We start from the raw sequence: 24,148 nt of genomic DNA, 5'->3' as shown, positions 1-24,148 counted from the left end.
GCGACTCTTGCGCGCATTCGATCGACTACCGGCCCTCTCTTTCATTCTGCTTCTCTTCAATCTCACATTCTCTCTCTTCGGTTGGCCCGCCATCGTCGTCTCAAGAGGCGGCCAATTCCTCGCGCATCGTCGATACACTCTCACTGTTCCGCCGACAGGGTCGACGCCTTTGTTTCCTTTCTTCATAGTTTCCGTACTTCTTTGTCTTGAAGCGCACAAGAGATTAGAGAAGACACATTTAAACAGGATACCCAAGCTTTCCCCGCTGCTTTTTATTTATTTCAGGTTTTTATATAATCAACATGGCTCAGCACAGGTACGTTTCCAATTTAGCACCTCAAACCACTTTCGCGGCGTCTCAGGCACGACGTCTCCATAAGCGCGCTGGGACAGTCCAGGGCTGGCCGGGCGAGATGCGAGTCGGCAAATGCTATGGATGCTATCCACCCCTCACAACGACCCAATTACTGGGATTGGCGGCAGATTTTCCATACCGCCAAGTGCTTATGTATGGGTGTGCTTTCTTGAGTGGCGGTCTCTCCTAGGAGGACCCTGTCACTCAAGTTCAAACAGCCCCTTCACAAGTATAATATACAATTTGACCCTTTTCGATTGACCCCATCCCGCTCTCCTCGCCAGCTCTCAGCTGTACTGCTATGAGTGCAGCACTCAATGTCAACACATCTTTGTCGACGACGGACTTTATGCTGATAGATACATGCCATTAGTGTTTACTCGGCCAACCAGTTTATGAATCCCGGCCCTGCACCCCAGCCTCCCGACAGACCGCGTCTTGCCTTGACTCCTAACCCCAATCTTCCGGGCAGCATGGCGAACATGGCAATCTCCCCAATTCGCAGCACCGCGACGTCTACATACACTGGCTCTACCATCTCTCTCCCCATCGCTCGCCAGCAGACTAACAACACAGACGGAATGGGCGGTGTCGCTGTGAGAAAGGAGGGATGGGCCTCGATCAAGGAAAACAAGAACCTTTTCCAACCTTGGAAGAACAAGTACTTGATCCTCCGTAAGGAGGCCATAGACTTTCACAAGACTGAAGGTGGCAAGGTCGCATACTCCCTCCTTCTCAAGGATGTCACCAACGTCGGCAGAGTCGAGGCCGCAGGCAACATCTTTGAGATCAAGCGGAGAGCAGACGGATCGTCCTCCAGCCCTGGTGACGACGACGGGGAGAACAACAAGGCGCTTCATATCAAGGTCAAGACCGAAGATGACCTGTACGAATGGATCGACTTCATCTACGGTGCCTGCCCAGGCATGGGCGGCGTGAGCAACCCGACCAACTTCTCGCACGCCGTCCACGTCGGCTTCGACCCGCAGACCGGAGAGTTTGTTGGCTTGCCGCCGGAATGGTCTAAGCTGCTCAACTCTTCGGCCATCACAAAGGAAGATTACGAACGCAATCCCCAGGCTGTTTTCGAAGTCTTGGACTTTTATACCACAGATCTCGCCAAGAAGAACGATGACCAGTTCGGCGGCATGCCGCCAGGGGCAATGCAAAACAAGCCAATGGGTATGGGCGGCGGCGGCTCTTCAGTTGCACCTCCTCGCCCGCCTCCCCCTGGCAGCAGCAGCTCTCAGTACAGCCCTGGTGGCCAGAGACGTCCTGAGCCGCCACGCCAGCAGATGCAAACCTCGTCACCGACCTACACCTCGGCAAGCGATGCTGCCAGGGATGAGCAAAGAAGACGACAGCGCGAGGCAGAAGACCGAGAGCGTCGCGAGATGGAAGAGTACAACGCGTCTCTCCCCAAGAACAAGGTCCCAATGTCCCAGCAAGAGATTGGTGGTGGCTATGGAGGCTCAGGCCCATCCGCTGCCGACCGATTCAACCCATCCAGGGCAGCTCCCCCTGCACCCAAGGCCGCTCAGCCGATTAATGGTCTGAAAGCTCAGCGACCGGCACCTGCACCACCGACTGCTGCCGCCGGACGACCTCCCGTCGTCCCTCAGTCTAGCTCAAGCTCTGTGCCCAGAGCCCCGGCAGCGCGTAACGAGAGCCCCAGCTCGCGAGCTCCCAACGGTGCTGCCCAGGCACCCCAGCAAAGACAGCCTCAAGCTCAGCCTCAAGCTGCTCGTCTGCCCGCCCCTGTCAAGCCTCTTAACGTCTCCAAGGTCAACCAGAGCCAGCCGCAGAGCGAGCCCAAGGCACCTGAGCCTGCGCCCAAGCAGACTCCTGCTGAACGCAAGCAGGATGTACGCATGTCAACTATGTCAGAGAATGAGGTCATGGCCAAGCTGAAGGAGGCCGTCTCCAAAGAAGACCCCAACCTCTCCTACTCTAAGCAGAAGAAGATCGGTCAGGGTGCCTCTGGCTCGGTATATGTTGCCAAGATCAAAGACACCGCCGTGGGTGTGGCTCGCGAATTCCTCCGCCAGCAAGGACCCAGAGCGCAGGTGGCCATTAAGCAGATGGATCTCGCCCATCAGCCTAGAAAAGAGCTGATTGTGAACGAGATCATGGTCATGAAGGACAACCGCCACAAGAACATTGTCAACTTCCTTGATGCTTTCCTCCGAAACAACAACGCGGAACTTTGGGTTGTCATGGAATTCATGGAGGGAGGTGCCTTGACTGATGTCATTGACAACAACCCCTCAATATCAGAGGAGCAGATTTCTACCATTTGCCACGAGGTATGCCACCCTCTCAGAAGATTCTGTGAGACGATGATGCTAACAAATGACTAGACTTGCCGAGGCTTGCAGCACTTGCACGCTCAGAGCATCATCCATCGTGATATCAAGAGTGACAATGTCTTGTTGGATGCCCGAGGAAACGTCAAGATTAGTAAGTTTTCCAAATAACACTACACCCTATCAGAGAAGATGAGGCCGAATACGGATGCTAACAACTACACAGCTGATTTCGGTTTCTGTGCCAAGTTGACAGAAGCCAAGTCCAAGAGAGCCACCATGGTCGGAACACCCTACTGGATGGCACCCGAGGTTGTCAAGCAGAAAGAATACGGCCCTAAGGTTGATATCTGGTCTCTGGGTATCATGGCAATTGAGATGATCGAGTCCGAGCCGCCTTACTTGAACGAAGAGCCCCTGAAGGCTCTTTACCTCATCGCCACCAACGGAACGCCCCGCCTCAAGAAGCCCGAGAAGCTGAGCAAGGAGCTCAAGGCCTTCCTTTCCGTCTGCCTGTGTGTCGACGTCAAGAGCAGAGCCTCTGCGGACGAGCTGTTGGCTCACGACTTCCTGCAGCATGGCAGCGGTCTCGCAAGCCTGGCCGAGCTTCTGGCTTTCAAGCGGAATGCGAAATAACGGGGCATGATGTTGGATTTGCGAGTTTGAAACAAAAAGAGAAATGAGTACTGTCAAGTCTAGATGTTGGTGGCCCTCGTTCCCCGTCGCTGTGCTATTTTGGTATGGCAATGGTTGGCCCTCATGACCCTTGAATCATTTTCTTTGGTGCATTGGCGTTTTTTGGTTGAGATTCACTCTACACATTTCTTGCTCTGTGCCTGCCTGCGAGTTTGCATGGTCCTTTTTTCTTCTTCTTTTTCGCTTCTTCTTTTTTTATTTAAAAGATATCTGCATGATTTAATCAAGAGACGAGGCCTACGGGAATACTTGGGACTTGGATAGAAGGCCGAGTCTCGAGGAATAGTTACTTCCTGAACGAGTTTACATGACGGGGGTGGCTACCACGGCTCCACGCTTTGTAGATGTACATTTATACGATATAGAATGAATAAACGGGTGTTGTAATGAGTTGTCACTTGTGGTTGTGCCCTATCGCATCAATCGTCCTTGATCTGATCGAATGATAGATTAATACGTCCTCTAAAAGCGCGTATCAGGGGTGTCAAATCTGGCGTGTTTCAGAGATTGATGTTGTGTGAAGTAGATCCCCCTAATAACCACGTAAGCTGGTTTAATTGGCGGGATCGGCGGCAATGTTGTAGATGATATGAGGGATAGCCAATGACGATATAAAGTTAAATACTGGGGAGAGAATAAGGGGGGCTTTGGGGATTGTTTTGGCTGGTGGGTGTGCGAGAAGGTGGGCAAAAAGTGAGTTGAGAAAGTATTTGATATCAATTAAAAGTAAAGTACGTGGTTCTCCTGTCTGTAATATAATGACGATTTTGGGCGATTGTTTCAAACGAAGTGATTTCTAGATGACAGACGCAAAAAGTGGGGTTGATATTGATGAAATAGTAATGGATGTTACTCCAGCTATTATAATTCTTACCTTACTCTGCAGACGGCCAGATATTGGAGGCCCATTGCATACATCAGGCGGTTGCGTTGACTGAGTGAAAAGGACCCTGAACCAACTTGAGACACCACTACGGCTCAATCGGCGCGCCGGATATACGTAGGTTTAGTTTGAATGGCCGAAGAATTAACTTGGAGAGTTCCGTTTTTTCCGGCTTCTTCTTCTTCCTGATTCTTTTCTCTGGAATACTATAAAGTCTAAGGAGTGGAGAGACGAAAAAGAAAAGGGAGATGGAAACGACTCAGTTTTGCTGTGGGCATTTTAGGACTGGGCTGGGTTTGCGCCCCGTAGCATGTTATTATTTGTTGACGCACGGGTTAAAATGCTATCAACATCATGTGTTTATACGTTAGTTGACATGTAGGCATGCAGCAGTTATAGTTGTAGTCTGTGCTTTCATGTGGCATGTCCCTTGCAGATGACAAGCGGGATACGCCTGTGTCACTGCAGCATGAAGATGATGCACGACTGGCCCCATGTTCTGTTGAGTTGTGGGTTTCGATCCGGGTTACATGTGCTGCTACTGTACGGTGGCAGTGGCTTATACAGGTACTAACTAAGCAAGGTTTTTGAGGTATTATCAACCACGGGACATCCCATTGCACGATGCGTGGTCCCGGCGGGACGGAAAACATAGGTAGATATGGAGTTCATGGAACGATAGAGATGCCCTAAAGCTTGTGGCGGGATGGGCGGGATGTGCGGATCACATATACGGGACTGGAGGCGATTTTCATTACTCGCAACTGCAGTGATCCCGATATTGTTGCTGTTGCTGTTGCTGCCAGGTGAGGATGGAAATCAACCATCACTTTTTTTAGACAGAATAAGACAACAGTGGTATTTTAGTTAGTAATAGAAGATGATTTACGACGGCGAAACGCGGCAAAATCGAGGGCCGGGGAAGGCCTGTCAATGCTAATCGGTGCGGAGAGAAGCGAGGCCGTGTCTCCCCCTCATCCTCACCGTGTGGTGCTTTGCTAGGGACCGACCTAGTGTGTGTCGGGACAATGGAGACGGAGGGGAAAGAAAAAAAAGACAAGACGGTGGGAGAAAAAAGAAGAGGAGAGGGAAAAGGGGACAAGAGAAAGCCATTGGCCTGTTGCAAATCTCACCACCTGCTCCCTACATGCATAGTGCATATGACAGCTATTAGTAGCACCTATGGCGAGCAAGAGCTGTACCTGGACCTATTAATACCCTTTGGCTTTTTGGTGTTGGCTCCCGCGTTTCAAGACCGGAGGGCTGATCTCTCTTGTCACAAAACAAGCAGCCTTTCCCTTCGCAGCGCTTCCGCTGGTCACTAGACTTGATGGGGTAACATCTCAGGGGCACGGCACGCACACACGAGATAGTGCAGTATTTGCCTCTAGTAGGTGGGAGGTTCCAATGATACTATTCTATTGTAAGCAACTCCATACAATTGCCAGAGCAAATAACAGCTGACACGCCTCGAGCCCCCCGTCACCTCTCACCTCAGTTACCGCTGTTCTTTTTCTCTCCTCAGGCGGTGTAATTTGTCGTAATTACGGGTGCCAATTGCTATCCATGAGATTATTAGCTGGAATACCATAAAACATCCATCCTCATTTCGTAGTAGAATTGAAGTATATCGTCGTAGCAGGATAAGAGGTAGATAGCACCGTGTCACGCAGCAGTATTCACACGCAGCGGGATGGTGCAAGGTACAACGCCGCAGGTATCTCCCCAGCGCCAACGCAGCACCCCAATACCTGCAGCACGACGGGGCTCCAAGTACATGTACCGCCATCCCACACCCAACACAGCGCAACCACCAATCGTCCCCAAAGAGCATCGACGTCGACTTTTTCGCAACTTCTCCCTCTGCAGGTTCCAACCTCTCCCTCCTCCACCCTCATTGAGGCCTGTATATTGATCACGACTTTGTTTCTGCCTCGTCTTCCTTTTCCTTCCTCCGCGCCCGCGACTCTGCTCTGCTTGCACCGGCCTTGGGCGGCAATTCTTCGCTAAAAGCTCCATCCTGGGTCGCCGACTTTCCGCACACGAGCCAGCGGAGCAAATCCTCGCAACTCTCTTGTGCCTCCACCCCGTTTCTCGACGCTGAGGAGGTGTTAGTCCAGTTTTTCTCGCAGCATCATATTGTAATACAGGCTACTGGATCTTTTCTTCTTCTTTTGCCGTTTCCTGGCTGCACTCACTTTTTTTTTTCCTCCATCCCCTCTCACACTGCATCGTTGCCTCCCCCGGCACCGCTCAAAAGAAGCCACCACGTCACCTTGGCCTTTTTTTTCCTTGACCGATTGATTTTCAAGACCAGCTTCGACGAGCATCTACTCTCCATTCATCGCATTTCTACCTGACGAGCGGCGTTTCACACTCGCAAAGTAATATTCATAGTGCATTCTACAAAGAAAGAAACAAAAGACATAATTTTGAGGCGCCGTATTCCCATGCGGCCACCTGGATAATCGATAATGTCAGCTTCCAGATCCGACCATTTGGCACTCGGCTATTCCTCGCACTCTGCCAGCCAAAACCGTTCCAACTCTCCCTCCGCCACAAACTCGCCAATCGATCCCCTGTCGGCTCCGACGAGATCAGTCTTTGGCCTTGCTGGCGGCATGAACTCAAGTAGCATTATAGCTAGCAACACGCGATCCGGGGCTGGTTCTCCGTCGCACGAGATGGCGGCTTCTAGCCGGCTCTATTCCAAAAGGTTCGTGGCACTCCAAGAGCTCCGCCTCCCCAATCCGATAAGCATCAGGAAGAACTCTATGTGGTTGAAGCGTGTGGCGTCTAATTGCAACAAATGGCTGATTCTGATTTTTTTTTTTTCTAGGGCCCGCGAGATTCAAGCTCAAGAAGGTGTTCCTGGCCTCCCTCTCAACCCTTGGGGCGGGCCACCGACAAGTGGGAACTCGACTCCTCTCCGAGAAAACATCCCCGAGTCTCCCACCGACGGCTTTCCAGACTTTGTTCAGCTACCTACGCCCGAGACTTTGCCTCCCACCAGACGGGCTCGAGCTGGTACCGTACCCTCGCGATTCCCCGGTGGCATTGGCAACAATCTGCTAGCCGTACCTGGGCTGCCAGCCAAGTCTGCTCGCGTTACGCCTTCTCAGAGCCCGTTCAACAAGTCGCCATCCCCCAATCTTGAACCGCCTGAGAGCAATAACCCCGGTACCTCGACTCTTCTCTCCAGGCTTCGTGCTGGGTCTATGCCACAGCGTAGCCCATTCGCCAACCTGCCTACTTCGGCCTCGCCTTTTGGCCCCTCAATCTTCAGCAGCTGGAACCCCTCTGGTCTTGGCCGCGAACGAGGCTCTACTCTAGCTAGCATCGCCAGTGTTGGTTCCAACGGCCCGAGCTCGCCAGCCCAGTCTCAATTCTCCAGAGAAGGCGGCGGAGAGTCCGACGTGCACATGCGGACTCTGGACTACCTTGGTCTTGCTGAAACCCCACAACCCGCAAGAGCTCAACTTGCCACGCCATCTTACATTTCCAACTTCGACATGACCCGGCACGCCAGTCGCTTCCGCTCCTACTCTGTCAACAACAAGGACAAGTATGCTGACGAGGACGAGGATGACTACGACGCCGATATGCCAATGGACAGCCAGTACGCCGCGCTGCAGGATCAACTGGCTGCCACTCAAGCAGCCATCCACAACCACAACATGGCTGTCCGGGCCTTTGCGACTCAGGCCACACGGCCGCGTGCCCGTACCGCTGGTGTCTTGGATACTCCGGGAAGCCGCTTGGTGGGAACCTACGGCAACAACCAAGCTGGCGCAGGCACCAACTCCATCACCACGGCTGAGATTCGCTTGCAGGATGAGAAGGAGTACGACGACATCTCACAGGCAGTCGCTGGCATGAACCTGGGACGATCCAACAGCCGCAATGCTGGCCATCTGAATCCCGAAGAGCAGGGTCTCGATGGACCAACCAGCGCTCTTTGGCTTGGTGGTATTCCCACATCCACCACCACCTCTACTCTTGTCGAAATGTTCAAGTCTCACGGGCCGATTCTCTCCGCTCGTGTGCTCACACATAAGAACTGTGGATTTGTCAACTTTGAGAGAGTGGAGAGTGCAGTCTCTGCCAAGGCCAGCATGAATGGCAAGGAGATCTTCCCTGGCGCAGGTCCAATCCGAATCAACTTTGCAAAGCCCCCTTCTGCTTCCAACACTCCGGGACATGATGGAGCCTTTCCTTCACCTAGCCCTGATCCTTATGGAAAGACTCAAGACATTGGCAAGGGAGCCTTGGCCGCCGGGCCTGGGGAGAGCGCATCGGCTGCTGCTGGAGCGCTTACTAGCGCCACGCCCACCTTGCCTCCTTTGCGTGACATGGTGACGGATATCCTCGACATCGTCGGAGAATTCGGCGCCACTGATGAAGACAAGGCTCGAATCTCCAAGACTCTGCAATCTGCAGTCCAGTACAACTCCTATGTAGAAGAGATTCCTCCCGTTCGGGAGCCAACCCATACAAGAGTCCATGATGCCCCCAAGCTGAGAGACATTCGCAAGCGAATTGATAACCAAATGCTCTCGCAAGCAGAGATTGAAAGCATCGCCGTTGACATGCTTCCCGAGATTGCCGAGCTCTCATCTGATTATCTCGGCAACACGGTTGTTCAGAAGCTATTTGACCACTGTTCCGACCAGTTGAGGGATGCAATGCTCGCCGAGATCGCGCCTCATCTGGCCGAGATTGGCATTCACAAGAACGGCACGTGGGCGGCTCAGAAGATCATTGACGTATGCAAGACCCCTAGCCAGCTCTCCATCATTGTTGAAAACCTTCGACCCTACGCTGTCCCTCTCTTCCTGGACCAATATGGCAACTACGTCCTACAGGGATGCCTCAAGTTCGGCGCCCCTTACACCGATTTCATCTTCGAGGCTATGCTCAGCCGAATGTGGGAGGTTTCCCAAGGCCGCTATGGCGCTCGAGCCATGAGGGCCTGCCTGGAGAGCCACCATGCAACAAAGGATCAGCAGAGAATGTTGGCCGCTGCCATTGCGCTGCACAGTGTCCAGCTTGCAACTAATGCTAACGGCGCACTTCTGCTGACCTGGTTCCTGGATACTTGCACCTTCTCCAACCGTCGTCACGTTCTCTCCCCCCGGTTGATCCCGTACCTGGTACCCTTGTGCACCCACAAGGTCGCCTATCTCACAGTCCTCAAGGTCATTAACCAGAAGAATGAGACTGAGGCCCGGGACAATATTCTAAAGCGCCTCTTCATCTCCCCCAATGACCAGGTGCTTGAGGCTATCCTTAGCGACCAGGCTTGTGGCGCCACGTTTATTTTCAAGGTCCTCACGACGCCCTTCTTTGAGGAGACTATGCGCCTTGAGGTCACAGAAAATGTCAAGAATGTTTTGGTTAGAATCAAGGCACAGGCAAACCAGGGGTACAAGCGTCTCATGGACGAGGTGGGCCTCTCAACTCGAACGGCTGGGCCAAATCGAGATGCCAGCACCCATGCCGAGCAGCGCCAGAGACCTACCTCCTCAAGGCAAACCAATGGGCAGCAGCACGGCCAGCAAGGTGGTCAGCCTAACAAGGCCTTCTACAACGGCACCTCGGGTGGTTCTTCAAACTATGAAACCGGTCACACCCAGCAAAGAGGCGATAATGCCGATTCCGGAGCTCCCCCTTATCCGGCCTTCAACCAGGGGATGATGTACAATGGGCCCAACGGACCGATGCCTCCTGCTATGGGTGTCCCACAGCTGCAATATCAGCAGGGCATGATGAATCGAGGAAACCCGCAGATGAATTATCCATTCCCCCCGATGCAGCCTGGATTTGGTGGCTACGGCAACCCTGGTCAACCAGTTGATCAATATCGTCAGCAAAATATGCCCAATGGAAGCCCAATGCAACCTCCTGCTGGTGGTCAGCCACCTTATGGCCCGCCTCCTGGCTTTGGTATGGTCGGCGGATACGGCTATGGTGGAAACATGGGAGGCATGCCCAACATGGGATATATGCAGCAACAAGAACAGGTCAATGGTAGACGCGGTCGTGTACGTCCCTCATCTTCGAACCGGCAGGGCCGCAACAATTACTAACATATGGATTTCCAGAGAAAGTAATGTTTCTTTGGATTGATAATACATGGCGGCGGTGTACGGCCAACGACAAAAACAAGCTTACGGTCTTATATGCCTTTGTTTTACAGCTAGCCGGTCAGTTTAGGCAAGAATTCTTTTTCTTTTCTTGCGCCGCGCGGAGTTTGGTGAAGATTGAAATTTGATAGAGACCCCACGCGACAGCGTTCACCTCCAGCGGGCTGGTCTAGACAAATACTGGCTAAAAGATATTTGCCTTCCGAGACACAAGAGACCTACTACAATGGTTCTTTTGTGTCGAGGATTTCTCATTTACACCATCATCACGAAACAACTCCTCTGTTTAGACCTAATTAGCAGCGTGTATACTGGGGCTGGTTCTCCCACATTCAAGCCGCGACTCAAAAGAGACAGACAGAGGCATTTCCCCTCCACGTCATTTTTGTTCATTTTGCTCTTTCTTATACAAAATCATGTATGGACGGACGGTCACGGATATGAATCGATTGTTTATGCTGGAAAAGAAAAATATTCGGATGCAAAATTTTGCGGGGAGCGCTGTCAGAGCAATCGAATTCTGCTGATGTCTAATGTGACCCATAGCCTTTTCTTTTCTCTTGTTCTTCTTTTTCCTTTGCTTCTTCTTACTCCTCTTCTTCTGCCTTTTTTTTCTCTATTTCTTTCAGTGTAGCAAATCGGACGACTTATGCCTTTTTAGCTCTTGACGAGGTTTCACGGACGACTTCCCCTTCCATCATCCACGAAAGAAAGAAAGAAAAAGGACGAAAAATGCTGTTCATACGTTCATACTTTTGTGCTCTATGACTTTTTAAGCTTGGAATGGATTTTTTTTCACAATTTTGTTTCAATGAAGGCTGGCAGAAAGCAAGCGATAGATGAGAAAAGGGAGTGTGAAGGTGTGCTGAGGAAATCAATCTGTTGCTCGTTTTTGCGTGAAATAGCTTGAATGGATAGGACTCAAGGGGTGAGGTGAGACGAGTACGCTTTTTTTTTCGTTCTATTTCTTTCTTTCTTTACGTTGGCTTGGCTTTCTCAAGCTGGCTGGTGGGAGGGGGGATGACGAGGTTTGACGGCTGAAACGAAGAGTTGTATATTATGATCAATAAAAAAAGTTTTCAATCATGAAAATCCAAAGCAAAATACTATCAACCGATTTTCCTACACTGGATTCCTCCTTTCACTAGTTGTACAAGAATGCATATAAAAGTTGATTTATATAAGCCTTCACGAACGCAGCGGTGCCGAACCTTTGCATATCATGGTATCGTTTTTTCATCAGTCAGACTATCCTTATCCTTATTCCTTGCCATCGAAACATGGCACGCGGCACCTTAGGCTATATGATACAGCTGCATCAGCATTATTACTTAAAAGTCTGCGCCTCTCTCTCCCCCTTCGTCTCCTCCGGCAAAACCGCCCATACTTTTCTCTTCTTCCATCAGTCTCCTTCATCTCAACTAATCTCTTCCTCAGGGCACAACGCAACATGCCCATTATTGGTTCTCAGCAGTGAAAACCAGCAGACTAGGCGAAAAGAGTGAAAAACCACTCCCACCCTTTAGTCTGGCTAAAGGTAAAATAAATTGCAGTCTTTCGTTCCGTTTCTCCTCCTATCTTATTCTTCCAACTCGCGCGTAAGATGCCAAAAATCTCGCGTATAGAAAAAGAAACACAATGAAAAGCAAAATGAAAAGAGGCAAAGGAAAAATAAATATCAAAATCGAGCCAAAAATCAAGCCACAGACTGCTGTAGGCGAAAAGGACGAGTCGTGATGTTTTGCAAGCGATCAATTATGCCTCCCCAACTCCTGGTTTCATGTTTTTTTCTTCGCAGAAAGGGAGAGGGAAACCCCAAATGCGATAGAGCAACGCAAACAGTCGAAAATCAGTGAAAATAGAGACCAATCGCATAGAGGTTTGTCTGCGAGCGGTATAAAAAAAAATCAAGTCTTCTATGGCTTAAAGATAAAAGGGCGATATTGTCGTAATCAGGCATTCGTTACAGTCTATCGAGGCCGGCAATTCGTCACCCGCTCTCAAGGCAAAAGACTTGTCCGTAGGAAGGGTGCATCATGGTAGCAAATTCCTCGTGTTCAGTCGAGTTCCATAGTGCCCTCCCCATGATCCACGGTCGAGGGTGGCGTAGGTTCCGTAACGGGGGCATTTGGTTCTGTCTTCTCTGGAAATGTATCCACGCCGGAAGCATCGGTGATAGGCGAGCCCGCATCGGTAGCCTTGTGATCCACTGCTGTTGGCGGGGCTTCATCGCCCAGGAGATGGCGAATCCTATCACCCATGGCGTTCATTTGTGCCAGCATGGCACGAAGACTCATTCTGTCATCTTGAACTAGGTGGCCAGAGGCGATGTTGTCCGCATTGCCCTTTGCTATCAGGGCTAAGACGCTGTCATCGGCAGCAGACTGAGCAAAGTTAATAAACGGACAAGTAAAAGAAAAGAAAAACAAAGGTAGTGCCACGACAGTGTGCGAGTACATACCAGAAGAGCAGCCGTAAGCTGATCGATATTCTCGGACCGACTCTGCTTGAGGCCCAATAGGTTTAGAGATGCTTGCATCTCGTTCACCTTGCGGTCGTAAGCAGACCCGAGAAGCAGACCGCCTGCACCGCTCATGGATGGGGCCGGAGGTGCATACGACATCCACCGCAATTCGTCATGACGCGGGCCATATCCAGCACCACGATGCCGTAGCCTTGAAGGTGGTCAGAAACAAGACAAGACCTGAATGGGGGAGCCACGCGATACTTACTGCTCGATGAAGTCAAGAACAACTCCCTTGGCCTGTAGCCTGTATGTTTTGCCAAACGAGTCGGGGTCACGCCAGCCCGACTTATCAGATTCCTCGGGGTCGTCGGCCCAATCAAGTTCGATGTGGCCGTTGTTCCTGATTCCGCGGGAGAAAGCCGGCGTAATGATTTGACCGCCTTTAACTCTGCGGAAGCGATGCGCTGGCGCCAGAGGTGGCACATCTCCCAACACATCATCGACGTGGGCTGGACATCGCCAAGTCTTCAGGACGGGGGGCATGGCCAGTGGGGGGTCGAGGCAGTCAATGTGCCAATGGAATGGACAGGCGCTGCAAGGGATGATGGCTCGAATCTCAGTGGCTGGTTTTTGACAGGCGTGGCATAACACAGCTTCTCCGTCTTCACGTTGCTTGAAGAAATCCGGCAGCTCATCATAACCAGCACGCTTCCTGTAGTGAAAAGAATAGCAGTCAGTCATCAATGTATATAAAGATATTCCAAAGACTTTTGAGGCTCGCCGCCCAGTCCGTAAATGAAATGAATGCCAAGGAGACGGCCGGGTAAATGCATCACTTACTTTTGTTTGCTCGTCACCTCTTCGTAGTCTCCATCAGCCCCGGCCTTGACACCCTCAAATCGATTCTGAAGCTTTTTAGGCAGGCTAAAGGCACGAGGAATGCTCTTCTCCAGAGCGTTGAGAGCACTCGCGAATGCACCCTTATAGACGGGCACACGTGATGGATACCGCCGGACAAGGCATTCGTTGCAGTACCATTCATCAGGGAGATGGTCAGACTGCACCATATCCACGCACTCAAAGTGGAATGAGCGTGGGCAGCCATCGCAGCAGACGACATCCCCTGTATTACCACATGCAGAGCAGTACTCATCGTTATCGGATCCCTAGGATGCCCACCCTAGTTAGCATGGCTGTTCCCCCCATCGTCATATTACACGTTGCATCATCCCCCAAAACGAGGCGGCATGGGCGGACCAAGACGGCCTCCACTAAAATGTGCGTGGTTGGAGATCCTTGCCCCATGTTGTAGGCCCCCAGATCAATAACTCCATCCAGTGGCCTTTGGCCCCAATTCAGGGCAGTGTATGACAGTGCGAGAAAAAAATTTGTGTGCGTGAGAAACGTAGGGCGCTTGCCTCGAGCTCTAGGCTGTGAATTCTCATGGCCAGAGTCGAATATTGCGAATGCAGCATTGGCTCGCAAAGAGGCATATTCTCATTCGCACAAGGAGATAAGATGAAATGTCAAAGTCACATACCTGGTCTCTTGGTGCACCATTGCTTACCGTTACGGATTGTGCCTCTCCCATTGAGCGAGGAACACCAGCAGCAGTACCGCCTTTCTTTTTCATCGGCCTATAATGAAGTTTCATTAGCAGGAGAAACTTGCAGTAGTTGATTTGATCCAAGCGCGTCTTCAAGAGATGAGATGGTGGCGAGTGAGGCAAAGGATTCAGTTTGGTGGTGAAATGTGAAGTAGGAGATGAGATAGGGTGGGAAAGTGTTTCATGAATGAAAAGACCGAGAAGACGGTTTGATGAGTCCAAACGCACGTTGCGTTTCACATCAGACGAAGAAGCCCAAATCTCATGCTCAACTCATTCGCGCTGTTTGTTGGGGTGTGTATGTGTGTGAAGCAAAATTTTCTTCGTGTTTCCCCATCAAAGAGTAAGGTGACGTTTAGGCGCATAAAAGGGTAGATTCACTTGCAAAAAATGTGACAGATTGGGAAAGAGTTGAAACTGAGGGAAGGGGGAAGTGAAAGAGAGGGAGAAGTGAAGGAAGTGAAGACTTACGACAACTTGATACGGAGACCTGTCCTCGGCTTCTTTGTCGGACGCAGGGCAGTTGGCGTCACGGCACGAGATCCAACAGTTGAACTGCCTTCATTGAATGAAAAGGCCACTGGTGATGAGACGGCAACGTCAACATCATCAGTGTTGTTGTTGTTGTGGCTGCTTGGCCGCTTGCTTGCTGATCGCGTTGACCGCGTGCTGATGGGAGCCGCCAGGGAGTTCCGCGTCCTCCTCGTCCTCTTTGCAGGAGTCACCCCGTCGCGCTCATCCTCGTCGCCATTCCGAACTGAACTCTCCCTGGCCGTATAGCCGTTGGTGACCTTTTGAGCATCGCGACGCCGAGTCCAAAACAAGTCGTCATCATCTGCAGGCATTTGAGCCCCGACAGCGCTGGCGCCGTCCTTGTCCTTGTGGCAGACCGACTTGGCGTTGCCGGCAGCAGCTTTGCTGGGAGGGTTGGAGAGCAACAACTCAGAGCCGGTGACCCTGCCAGGCATACTGGCATCGGTCGCGGATGTGTGGGTGCGGCTCGGAAGTGTGGGAGAGTTTGGCTCCGAAGAGTTGGACACGGGCTGCTTGTCGGAGGCGAGAGATTTGCGGCGCGTGCTGGTGATTGGCCGAGATTTTGGCGCATCATGGGACGACTGGGACCGGTCCCCCGTAGTCGACGCAGCAGCAATCACAGTGTCAGCGACCGTGGCACCACCACCACCACTACCAGCGTTACCACCACCGCTAGCAGTACGAGCGTGCGCTGCCTTGCCTGCTTTGCCAGCCTTGCCAGCTTTTCCAGGGCCGTGCTGGAGGCTCGGGCTGAGGCTGTGGACGCTGGCTTCCGGCGACGAGAGGCTCATTGCTGACGACAGGGATGACTCGCTAGACCCCGAGTCCCGCCGGTGACGCCTGCGCGATGGCGTGCGGATGCTGTCGCCATGCGATTTGATGCCGTGAGCCATCTTCTTGCTGCGTGACGTCTCGCCGGCGTGCGACGTCTTGCTCCTCTTGGCCGCCCGCATCTCACCCTTTTCGTCGTCGTCGGCGTGATGGATCAGAAGTCTGGCATAGGGAGCTGGCTTTGGCTTGTGTGGAGTAAATCTGCTATTAGTAGAAGGAGGCACGAAGTAGTAACAGCCCTGATCGTCCTTCTTTCCCTCGCGCTTCTTGACTTCAATGAGCCGGGCGAATTCATCCATGGTCTCGGCGTCGGCTGTCTGCTTGAAGACGTCCTCCACCATGGCCACAAATTCAGAATCGCCGCATCGTTCATCGTAGAGTGACCTGAGGGCCCAAGCCGTAGGATAGCGGTAGTGCATGAGTGCTTCGTCGACGGCTGCCTCCACGACCTTGTCGGCGAAATCCCTATCCTCGGGCTCCCGTCGGGGCTCTTTCTTTGGAGTAGCTGCTGCTGCCAGCTTGGCCTTTGGCGTAGTGATGACAACGGTAGTAGTCTTCTTGCCTTCGTCCGGGTTCGCGTGCTGCCGCGGCGGCTTGGCTGGCACCGACACGCGCCGTGATGGTCGTCGACGCGCAGCCCCCTTGGGGTCGTATTCTTCGTCCTCGGCGTCTTTGGCGGCCTGTAGCCTCCTGTGCGATGGTGCTGACGCGGGAGGAGGCGGTGTCGAAGGAGCGGGGGAAGATGGCGCCCTGGGTCTGGTCCTGGGCGGCGCGGCCTGGTCGTCGTGATGGTTTGCGGCGTGTGACGTCCCCGAGGGCCTGAGAATGATTTTCCGCACAGACTGGTGGCCTGGTCCAGCGTTTTCCGTCTTCTTGGGCTTGGGCAGCGTCCCCAGCGGCGCCATGGTCTCCAGCACACCGTACCGCATCAATCCCGCCTCCTCGAAGCTGGCCTTGCTCTGGACCGATGGCTCCAGCCACCGCTGCATAAACGTCTTGGAATCATTGCCCGCCGAGCTCTTGGCCTCGAGCGGCCGCGAAGGGCTTGAGAAGCGCGACCGCGACGCCCTCGTGTTGGAGGAAATCATGGCGAGGCGAGTTCGAGTTGCTGGTTGCCCCCAGCCCTGGCCGCGGGACGGGCAACGCTGCTCTCGAGTGTCTGCGAAAAAGGGACGGGGTCAGCCACTGGATGACGGCGAGCTGGCAGGGGAAGACTCGGGGCCTGTGCAACGGGGAAAAACTCTACTTCTCTCTGCAGCAACAGCATCAGCTGTCTAGGCACGATGCTCGAATTTTTGGCGCTCCGGACGCGCTTTTTGCGTGGCTTGGATCAAGGGAAAGGGAAAGGCTGTGGGTGCAGGTTCTGGATGAGTTTCGGAGGAGGCGGCCAGGCTTGTTGGACAAGGGGGGCGACCCAGTGGCACGTCCAAGGTTCAACACCTTCCCACCACCGATTCAGAGTTCCGGCCTTTAGTTTGGCAGACAGCGAGAGCAAAAAAAATCGCCTCGAGTTGTCATGTATTTCTAATGATTGCTGTAGAAGCGGTCTAGCCTGCGCAATCCTCCCGCCTGCCTTTTGATATTTGCACGGCCCTCCTTTCTTTTTCCAGCGCCTCGCCCTCACCCTCACCCTCACCCTCGGGCAGTTGCCAGCACGCCTTGCCGGCCTCCCTACTCTGTCTATCTGCCCTCGTTCGCTCTCAGCCTCTCTCTTGCTCTCCATCTCTCCATCGTGTATCTCTCTCTTTTCGCCATTGTCCCAATTTCCCATCAGTTGAAAATCGCCCTCCCAGCTGCTGCCCGACTCCGAGACACTCGCCCGAAGCCCTGGGCATGGGTACGGGCATACCTGCATTAGTTATTACATGAGGACATCTGCTACGTGTAAGCGTTTATTGCGGTTTTATTTTCCCCCTGCTTGAGCCGCCAGCCTCGGCTGCTGCCTCTGCGTGGCGAGCCTTCAAAGAATGGATCAAACGTAGCCTGGTTCGCCTCCGCTGCCTTTGGACCCTCTCATTTTTTTTCGACTCGTCTCACGGGGGTGAGGAGCTGTGCCAAGTTTACCTCACTTCGTATCGGGACGGACCTGCGGGAGATGCGCTCCTCGCTGCTTCATTTCCATATCCAGCTTGCGTCTTTCTGAGACTTTCTTTTCTTTTCTCTTCTTTTCTTTTTTCATTTCCTTTGTTGCCCCTTGCCTTTACCATCGCCGTTTCACCATGCTGGTTGCAAATAAAACTGAAAAAGAAACAAAAATATCATCACGACCTTCATATTACCTTTTTATCTCGATAATTGTTGTAGCCATCCTTTCGCATCTTCCATTCCCAGATAAACGTGCACGCGCTGAAACCTGTGGTAGCCGGGGTTTGCTTCGAGAAAAAGGTTTGTGTTTGATGCTTTATATATACTGCCTCGCTTCACTAGTTTCACGAGCCCTCTATCGTAGCCCACCGCTATCACCTAGATAGATTGTGTTGGGCAGAAAATCCCGTCTCTTGGCCTTCACGAATTGCAAAGCCAAAATGTTTTTTTCTTTTCTTCTCTTTTGTTCGTCGAGTGGATATTCTGCCTAAGTATCAACAAGGCGTTATCCTGACTCTGGGCAGCTATTCACTCAACAGACATGACCCTTTACACCAATACAAGTTACCGAAGCTTTACTCCTCGCCCTCGGCTCCCTCCTCAGCAGTTCCGTCAGCCTTGGTCGACTTCTTCTTGGGCTTGGACTTCTTCTTTCCGGTATTCCTGGCCAGGGGCTGCTCCAGGATCTGGAGAACCTCTTCGTCGGTAATCTTCTTGTCAGTCTGGTACTTGCTGAGGTCGAGCTCAGGGGCACCGCCCAGCTTGGTGATGCCGTTCTTGGTGATGGCTATCGCGCTCACATGTTAGCTAAGCCGCATTATCAAAATCACGGTTTCATTTCGTCACGGTGAAACTTACCAAGGGTTGTAAGGAGTCTGGCAACGGGAAGGTTGTCCTTGTCACCGACGAGCTCGTACTGGCGGAAAACGTTGCTTCGAACACACTCGACAACACCAGACTTGGCATCACGCTCGTCCTCCAGCTGTCTCAAGCTGAAGGGGAAGGTACCAAATTTCTTCTGCACCTCGGAAAGGATCTTTCGGGAGGTGGGACGCTTCAGCTGGTAAGTCTGGTTTGTTCGGCGGTGAAGAGTTGCGCGCTGGTCCAAGGTCTTGACCTTTCCGGAGCCCAAGCTCACACCCATCTCCACACCCCAGACCTCGCCAACTTCAGGGACACCATCACCCTTGGTTCCCTCGGCGGGGGCAAGGACGATCTTCTTAGCACCCTCAATGTCGTTGCGGGCAAACAGCCAGGACGTGGTGCTCTCGACCAGCTTGGTGTCGTAGGCCTCGCAGACCTTCTCCAGGAGGCTGGTGATCTTGGCCTGGGTGGGGGCCTTTTGGGAAGCAGCCTTGGCCTTCTCCTCTTCGGTACCTTGAGCAAGCAGACCAGGGGGGATCATGAGTCGCAGAAGAAGCTCATTGGCGTAGTGGGTGGCGAGAATCAAATCGGCATTGCGACCAGTGACAGGCTCAGCGGCCTTGTCCTTTTCGGTGGCGAGGACAGTGTTGCAGACAATGGATCCAAATCCGTCGATCTGAGCTCCAAGCTGGATCTTGATGGCCTCTCCTTCCTTGATCTCGGCTGAGGCCTCGGCCTCATCGGTTGTGAGAGGAGTGTAGGGGGTCACGTAAGAAGAAGGGGAGACAGTGGTCGGGTGAGAGAAGCCTTTTCGGGGCATTTCGTTAGCCATAAAACTGCATATTGGACCTGGAAACGCGCATGAGGCCAACCTTTGGTGATCTTCTTTCCGCGGTAGACCTTGGCAATCTCCTCCTCAATCAGCTTGTCACCCTGCTGGCAGACATCGACGATCTTTGCACCAGGCACGCAGAGCTCAGACACGGCGGCCAGAACCTTTTCGGAGATCTGGGCAGCGGTCTTGTACTTGGTGAGAGTATCGGGGTTGTTGAGAGTGTAATCTATGTGCAGCCGTTAGCCTTGCTCCCATGTATAGACCCGGATGGGTGCCCAAGACGATGGTCGTGTGCGGGTGTTTGCTGTCATTGCTCCAGGCGACATGGAGAGCTTGCTTGGTGCATTTTTGGCGGGGTATTCAAATGGAGGGGAGCTTTAGGTGGTTTTCGAGCACACAGAATTCAGAGGCAGAAATGGGCAGCTGAGTGTAAGTGCACATACCGATCTCCTTGGTCTCCGACATGGTGGGCAATTGATGGAGCTCAGCGGCAGTTCCTGGAAGATTGTGACTGGTGTTGTCGGAGCAAGCTTGCGGACGCTGTCGCAAAAAAAGCAGAGTTGCAGGTTGGCAAGCAAACTTGAAAGCTGTGGTGTGCGCAGAGTGGATTTCCGAATGGGGGCTTGGAGGGGTTTATCCGTGCCAATGGACCAGTCATCCACGGGGCCAGGTGGGCACTTTTGCATGCCAGTGCAGTCATACGACGGCCAGGGCGCTGCTCCAGGCCTGCGAGGGCGCTATTGTGTCTTCTGCCGAGCTCGACGATTGGGCGGGCGAGGTGCCGGAGTGGGTTTTTGCTCCAGCTCTGACGCACATCAACAAGCACGAGGGACTGACTAACCCAGCAACAGGTGACGAGCCGCAAGCAGACAATAGAACGGACGGAGCCAGCCGAGCAGCAAAGCAGGTGATGGATTGGATGCTTCTGGGGAGGGGGGATTTAATTGGTGACTTGTGGATTTATTCTATATAAACTAGTTCTACCTTTTACTCCCTAGACATCTACATATGCCAATATATAGCATCAAGTTGTACAGGTAATTTCATACCTGGGATGGTGGCCGAGGCTGGCTCAAATGAGGTTACATCATTTTTGCAGCACATGTTTAGGGCATAAGACGCACGTCACAGTTGATCATGGTGCCAGCAAAAACTAGGAAGAGGCAGCGAGGCAGCCTAGCTTATCAATCACTTACAATGTTTACTTTATCCTTTCTGTTCCCTCTTGTCCTCGCTTTGGTCGCTGTAGCCTCGCAATGGCATTGCAATGAGTGCACCTCAATAATATCTGGATGATTACAGGGTATGTAAACAGGTAGAACTTCATGCCCGTATTAGCCGTGGGGTATGGTCAAGGTTTGTTCAAACTCTTCATAGTGCTGCGTAGCTTGGAGTTAAAATTCATCTCGTATATGCACCTGTCATGCAAAAGCAACATTGTTGGGCGACTTGATCAGTTAATACTACCAGCCAGATATAGGAGTTAGACTGTAGTAGTAATAGGCTTTGCAGTCTATTCAGGCAGTATTACGAGATGAACTCTCAAAGGCTCTTGTATTGGATAAAAACGGGTCAAGCGGCTGAACACCGGAATAAATTGCCCAATTGGTGCTTCGAATCACTCTTGGACTCTCAGATCTTGGTGCGAGTACCTGTACGGCTCTAGTCGACCCTTCTGCCTGGGATTGGCTCTGGCTCGAGGCTGAGATGCGAGTACCTGTACTTGCACATGAGTAATCCGACCATCTGCCATCTTAGTACCTGGAGCGCGGTGGCACCTAGTACTAGATAGGTAGTTGTTCCCACTAGCATTAATTATCACCATTCGCGCTGCTGCGATTAGAATCTTGTCCACAAACCCAAACCTCAAGCCTTGTCGGACTCGCAGCCGCCACGACGATTCTCGGGTCGAAGCCAGCCTCCAATCCAGCGCCCCGACACTGGTGTTGATTGATATCTTTCTCGTTACCGATATCGATACCGATACCCGCATCGACATCGATCCGCTGCGACTCGGCGGCGCCAGCGCTCGCGACAAGACCAACATCACGACCCGACAATGGCCGCGGTTCAGCCATCAATGCCGGCTCCGGCCACGGGGCCAGGATCGACGACGTCGGCCACGGCCTCGGACGATGCGAAAGATGCCACCTCCAAGTCCGGGTCCGCGGACATCCCCGTGCGCACAAAGGAGTCCTTTGACCGGCTGATGGTTGAGCGCTACACGATGCGCGACTCCATCGCCGCGTCCGCCCTCAGCCAGCAGCTCAACCAGACCATGAAGTCATCGCATGAGATGCGCGAAATGATCAACGAGTATCGGTCCGTCCGCAATGCATACCAGCAGTGGTTCCCTCCCAGCAAGCTGTACGGCGAGGGCTACAACGGCTATGCCAATGGATACACAGAGAATCACGGCCCCTCTCGAGTCGTGTATCCGTCCCAGAAACCTCGTCCCGGCCATCGCACTACGCCTCCGCTCAAATATAGTCGAAAGGACATGCTTAAGCAGGCCGAGCAGCACGAAGATCTGGTGCCCCTGAGATTGGATGTTGATTGGGACAAGATTAAGCTACGCGATACCTTCACCTGGAACTTGCACGAGCGCCTCTTGGCTGTCGAGCTGTTTGCGGCGCAGCTGGTCGAAGACATGGGCCTGAAACCTCCGGCCTCACAACCTGTATATGAGCAGGTCGTCCAGCAGATGCGGGAGCAGCTCAACGATTTTTACCCTTTTGCCTATTCCGAAGAAGACTCACTGGACCCAGAACTCCCCTATTCGGCCTACAAGAATGATGAGATGCGCATTCTAGTTAAGCTCAACATCACCATTGGACAGCACACGCTGGTAGATCAGTTCGAGTGGGAAATCAACAACCCAAGCAACTCCCCCGAAGAGTTTGCTGCTGGTATGACCCGAGATCTCTCTCTTTCCGGGGAGTTCACCACGGCCATTGCTCACTGCATCCGCGAACAATCACAGCTCTTTACAAAGAGTCTCTACAGCATTGGTCATCCATTCGATGGAAGGCCCGTCGAAGATTCGGATTTGGTCTCTGCTTTCCTGCAGACACCGCTGCCGACCGTTTTCCGCCCGCAGCAACAGGCCAAGGAATACGCCCCCTACTTGTACGAGATGAGCGAAGCCGATCTGGAAAGAAACGAGACAGTCTTTTCTCGGGACCAGCGGCGGCAGAAGAGATCAATCAACAGGAGAGGCGGACCCCAGCTCCCCGACCTCAAGGACAGGCAACGTACCATACGCACACTCATCGTTTCCTCTGTGCTTCCTGGAGCCGCGGCGAACATTGAGGAGAGTAGACTGTACAAGAAGGTGGCTGGTCCTTCTAGGAAACGGGTGGCTCGAGATGGCGAGATATCCGAGTCTGAAGAGAGCGAAGACTCGGCACCTGATTCTCCGGCGCCGTCAAATATGGCCGCCGGCACGGCTCGCACCAGAAACATGCGCGGTGCCGCAACTGCCGCCCAACAAAGAATGGCAAACCTGGGCCGGTCAGAAACGCCAGATATAGCCAGTCACCATCACGAAACCAGAACATCTCGCCGCTTCCGCGAAGAGACAGAAGATCGTACGGAATTGGTGGTGACGCTGAGAGTCAACAGGGAAAAGCTAAAGCGTATCATAAGAGGGGACTACCGCGATTTGGCTGCTTCCTCCGTGCCCCCAGAAACTCCCTCTTCAACATCCAACATACGAACACCGACCTTCGCAGCTCCACCAAAGCCTAAGTCGTTGACGCCAGTTCCGACTCCGACTCCCGGAGGCTCTGCGCCTCAACCGGCCGTGGGTGGCACTGGAGCCGTTCCCCCAGGACAGATAGGCCGTCTTCCTGCACCACCACTCGTCCCTGGCCAATCTCCTCCTCCAGCAGTAAGTACTACCGTAGACTATTCGTTACCCCCATGATGGGAGCAGTCATAACTCACACTCACACCCTTTTCACTAGCCTCCACCACCCGAATGGCTTGTACAGTCATTAAAGGAGCTTGAGAAACAGTATCCGAACGGCGACAGGTTTGAGGCCATAATGAAGTACTCACATCTTGACCCCGTTACGGAGCTGCCCATCCAGACACAGCCCATGCCAGAGGGTGTCAAGTATGCATGGCTACCACGCATCCGCTGCCTGGATTGCACAACGAAGCTTTATACCCCCGGCCCAGATATGACGGCGCAAAAATTCGAGGCTCATCTTCGGTTCTCTGGTCATCGTGAAAAGGTCAGGGCTAGGCTAGCACAACAAGGCGGCGGTGCGTCTTCGTCAACATCATGACCAGAGCCGGCAAGAGAGTAAGATGGCAGAGAAGGGAGGGGGATTAATGGATGCAGTAGAATTCTAGGGCGTATATCTTGAATAGCGGTTGCTTCATGATGAGTTCAGACAGAATACAACGACGAACGATTTTTGGCGAGCAAATATATATTGCAAAGGAAAGACAAAGAGAAGAAGAGGAAAATAGTATGATGCGCGCTTTTTTGAGGGTTTTTTTTTCTTGTGTATCAATGCCGTTTACAAGG

General features: G+C 52.7%; 5 protein-coding genes across 5 annotated transcripts; 3 read left to right on the top strand and 2 right to left on the bottom strand.

Annotated features, from left to right (window-relative positions):
• Window positions 1-302: 302 nt before the first annotated feature.
• Window positions 303-3,297, top strand: T069G_07160 (protein kinase domain-containing protein; the record flags this gene model as incomplete). Its single annotated transcript, XM_056174370.1, has 4 exons — window positions 303-316; window positions 729-2,661; window positions 2,716-2,815; window positions 2,888-3,297. The coding sequence occupies 4 exons, from the start codon at window positions 303-305 to the stop codon at window positions 3,295-3,297; spliced, it is 2,457 nt and encodes an 818-aa protein (XP_056027949.1).
• Window positions 3,298-6,714: 3,417 nt separating this feature from the next.
• On the top strand, window positions 6,715-10,329 carry T069G_07159 (RNA recognition motif domain-containing protein; the record flags this gene model as incomplete). The annotated part of the gene is made up of 2 exons (XM_056174369.1): window positions 6,715-6,956; window positions 7,080-10,329. The coding sequence occupies 2 exons, from the start codon at window positions 6,715-6,717 to the stop codon at window positions 10,327-10,329; spliced, it is 3,492 nt and encodes a 1,163-aa protein (XP_056027948.1).
• A 2,114-nt stretch (window positions 10,330-12,443) lies between these two features.
• T069G_07158 (PHD-finger domain-containing protein) lies at window positions 12,444-16,912 on the bottom strand (the record flags this gene model as incomplete). Its single annotated transcript, XM_056174368.1, has 6 exons — window positions 12,444-12,770; window positions 12,848-13,061; window positions 13,119-13,565; window positions 13,694-14,019; window positions 14,394-14,490; window positions 14,931-16,912. The coding sequence occupies 6 exons, from the start codon at window positions 16,910-16,912 to the stop codon at window positions 12,444-12,446; spliced, it is 3,393 nt and encodes a 1,130-aa protein (XP_056027947.1).
• A 1,572-nt stretch (window positions 16,913-18,484) lies between these two features.
• T069G_07157 (metallopeptidase family m24 domain-containing protein) lies at window positions 18,485-20,073 on the bottom strand (the record flags this gene model as incomplete). The annotated part of the gene is made up of 4 exons (XM_056174367.1): window positions 18,485-18,696; window positions 18,768-19,580; window positions 19,646-19,834; window positions 20,052-20,073. The coding sequence occupies 4 exons, from the start codon at window positions 20,071-20,073 to the stop codon at window positions 18,485-18,487; spliced, it is 1,236 nt and encodes a 411-aa protein (XP_056027946.1).
• Window positions 20,074-21,667: 1,594 nt separating this feature from the next.
• T069G_07156 (SNF5 / SMARCB1 / INI1 domain-containing protein) lies at window positions 21,668-23,903 on the top strand (the record flags this gene model as incomplete). The annotated part of the gene is made up of 2 exons (XM_056174366.1): window positions 21,668-23,500; window positions 23,577-23,903. The coding sequence occupies 2 exons, from the start codon at window positions 21,668-21,670 to the stop codon at window positions 23,901-23,903; spliced, it is 2,160 nt and encodes a 719-aa protein (XP_056027945.1).
• Between the last annotated feature and the right edge of the window lie 245 nt (window positions 23,904-24,148).

The sequence above is a fragment of the Trichoderma breve genome, chromosome 4 (genome assembly GCF_028502605.1).
Source record: "Trichoderma breve strain T069 chromosome 4, whole genome shotgun sequence".
NCBI classification, from domain to species: domain Eukaryota; kingdom Fungi; phylum Ascomycota; class Sordariomycetes; order Hypocreales; family Hypocreaceae; genus Trichoderma; species Trichoderma breve.
This window is presented reverse-complemented; position numbering and strand designations above follow the sequence as displayed.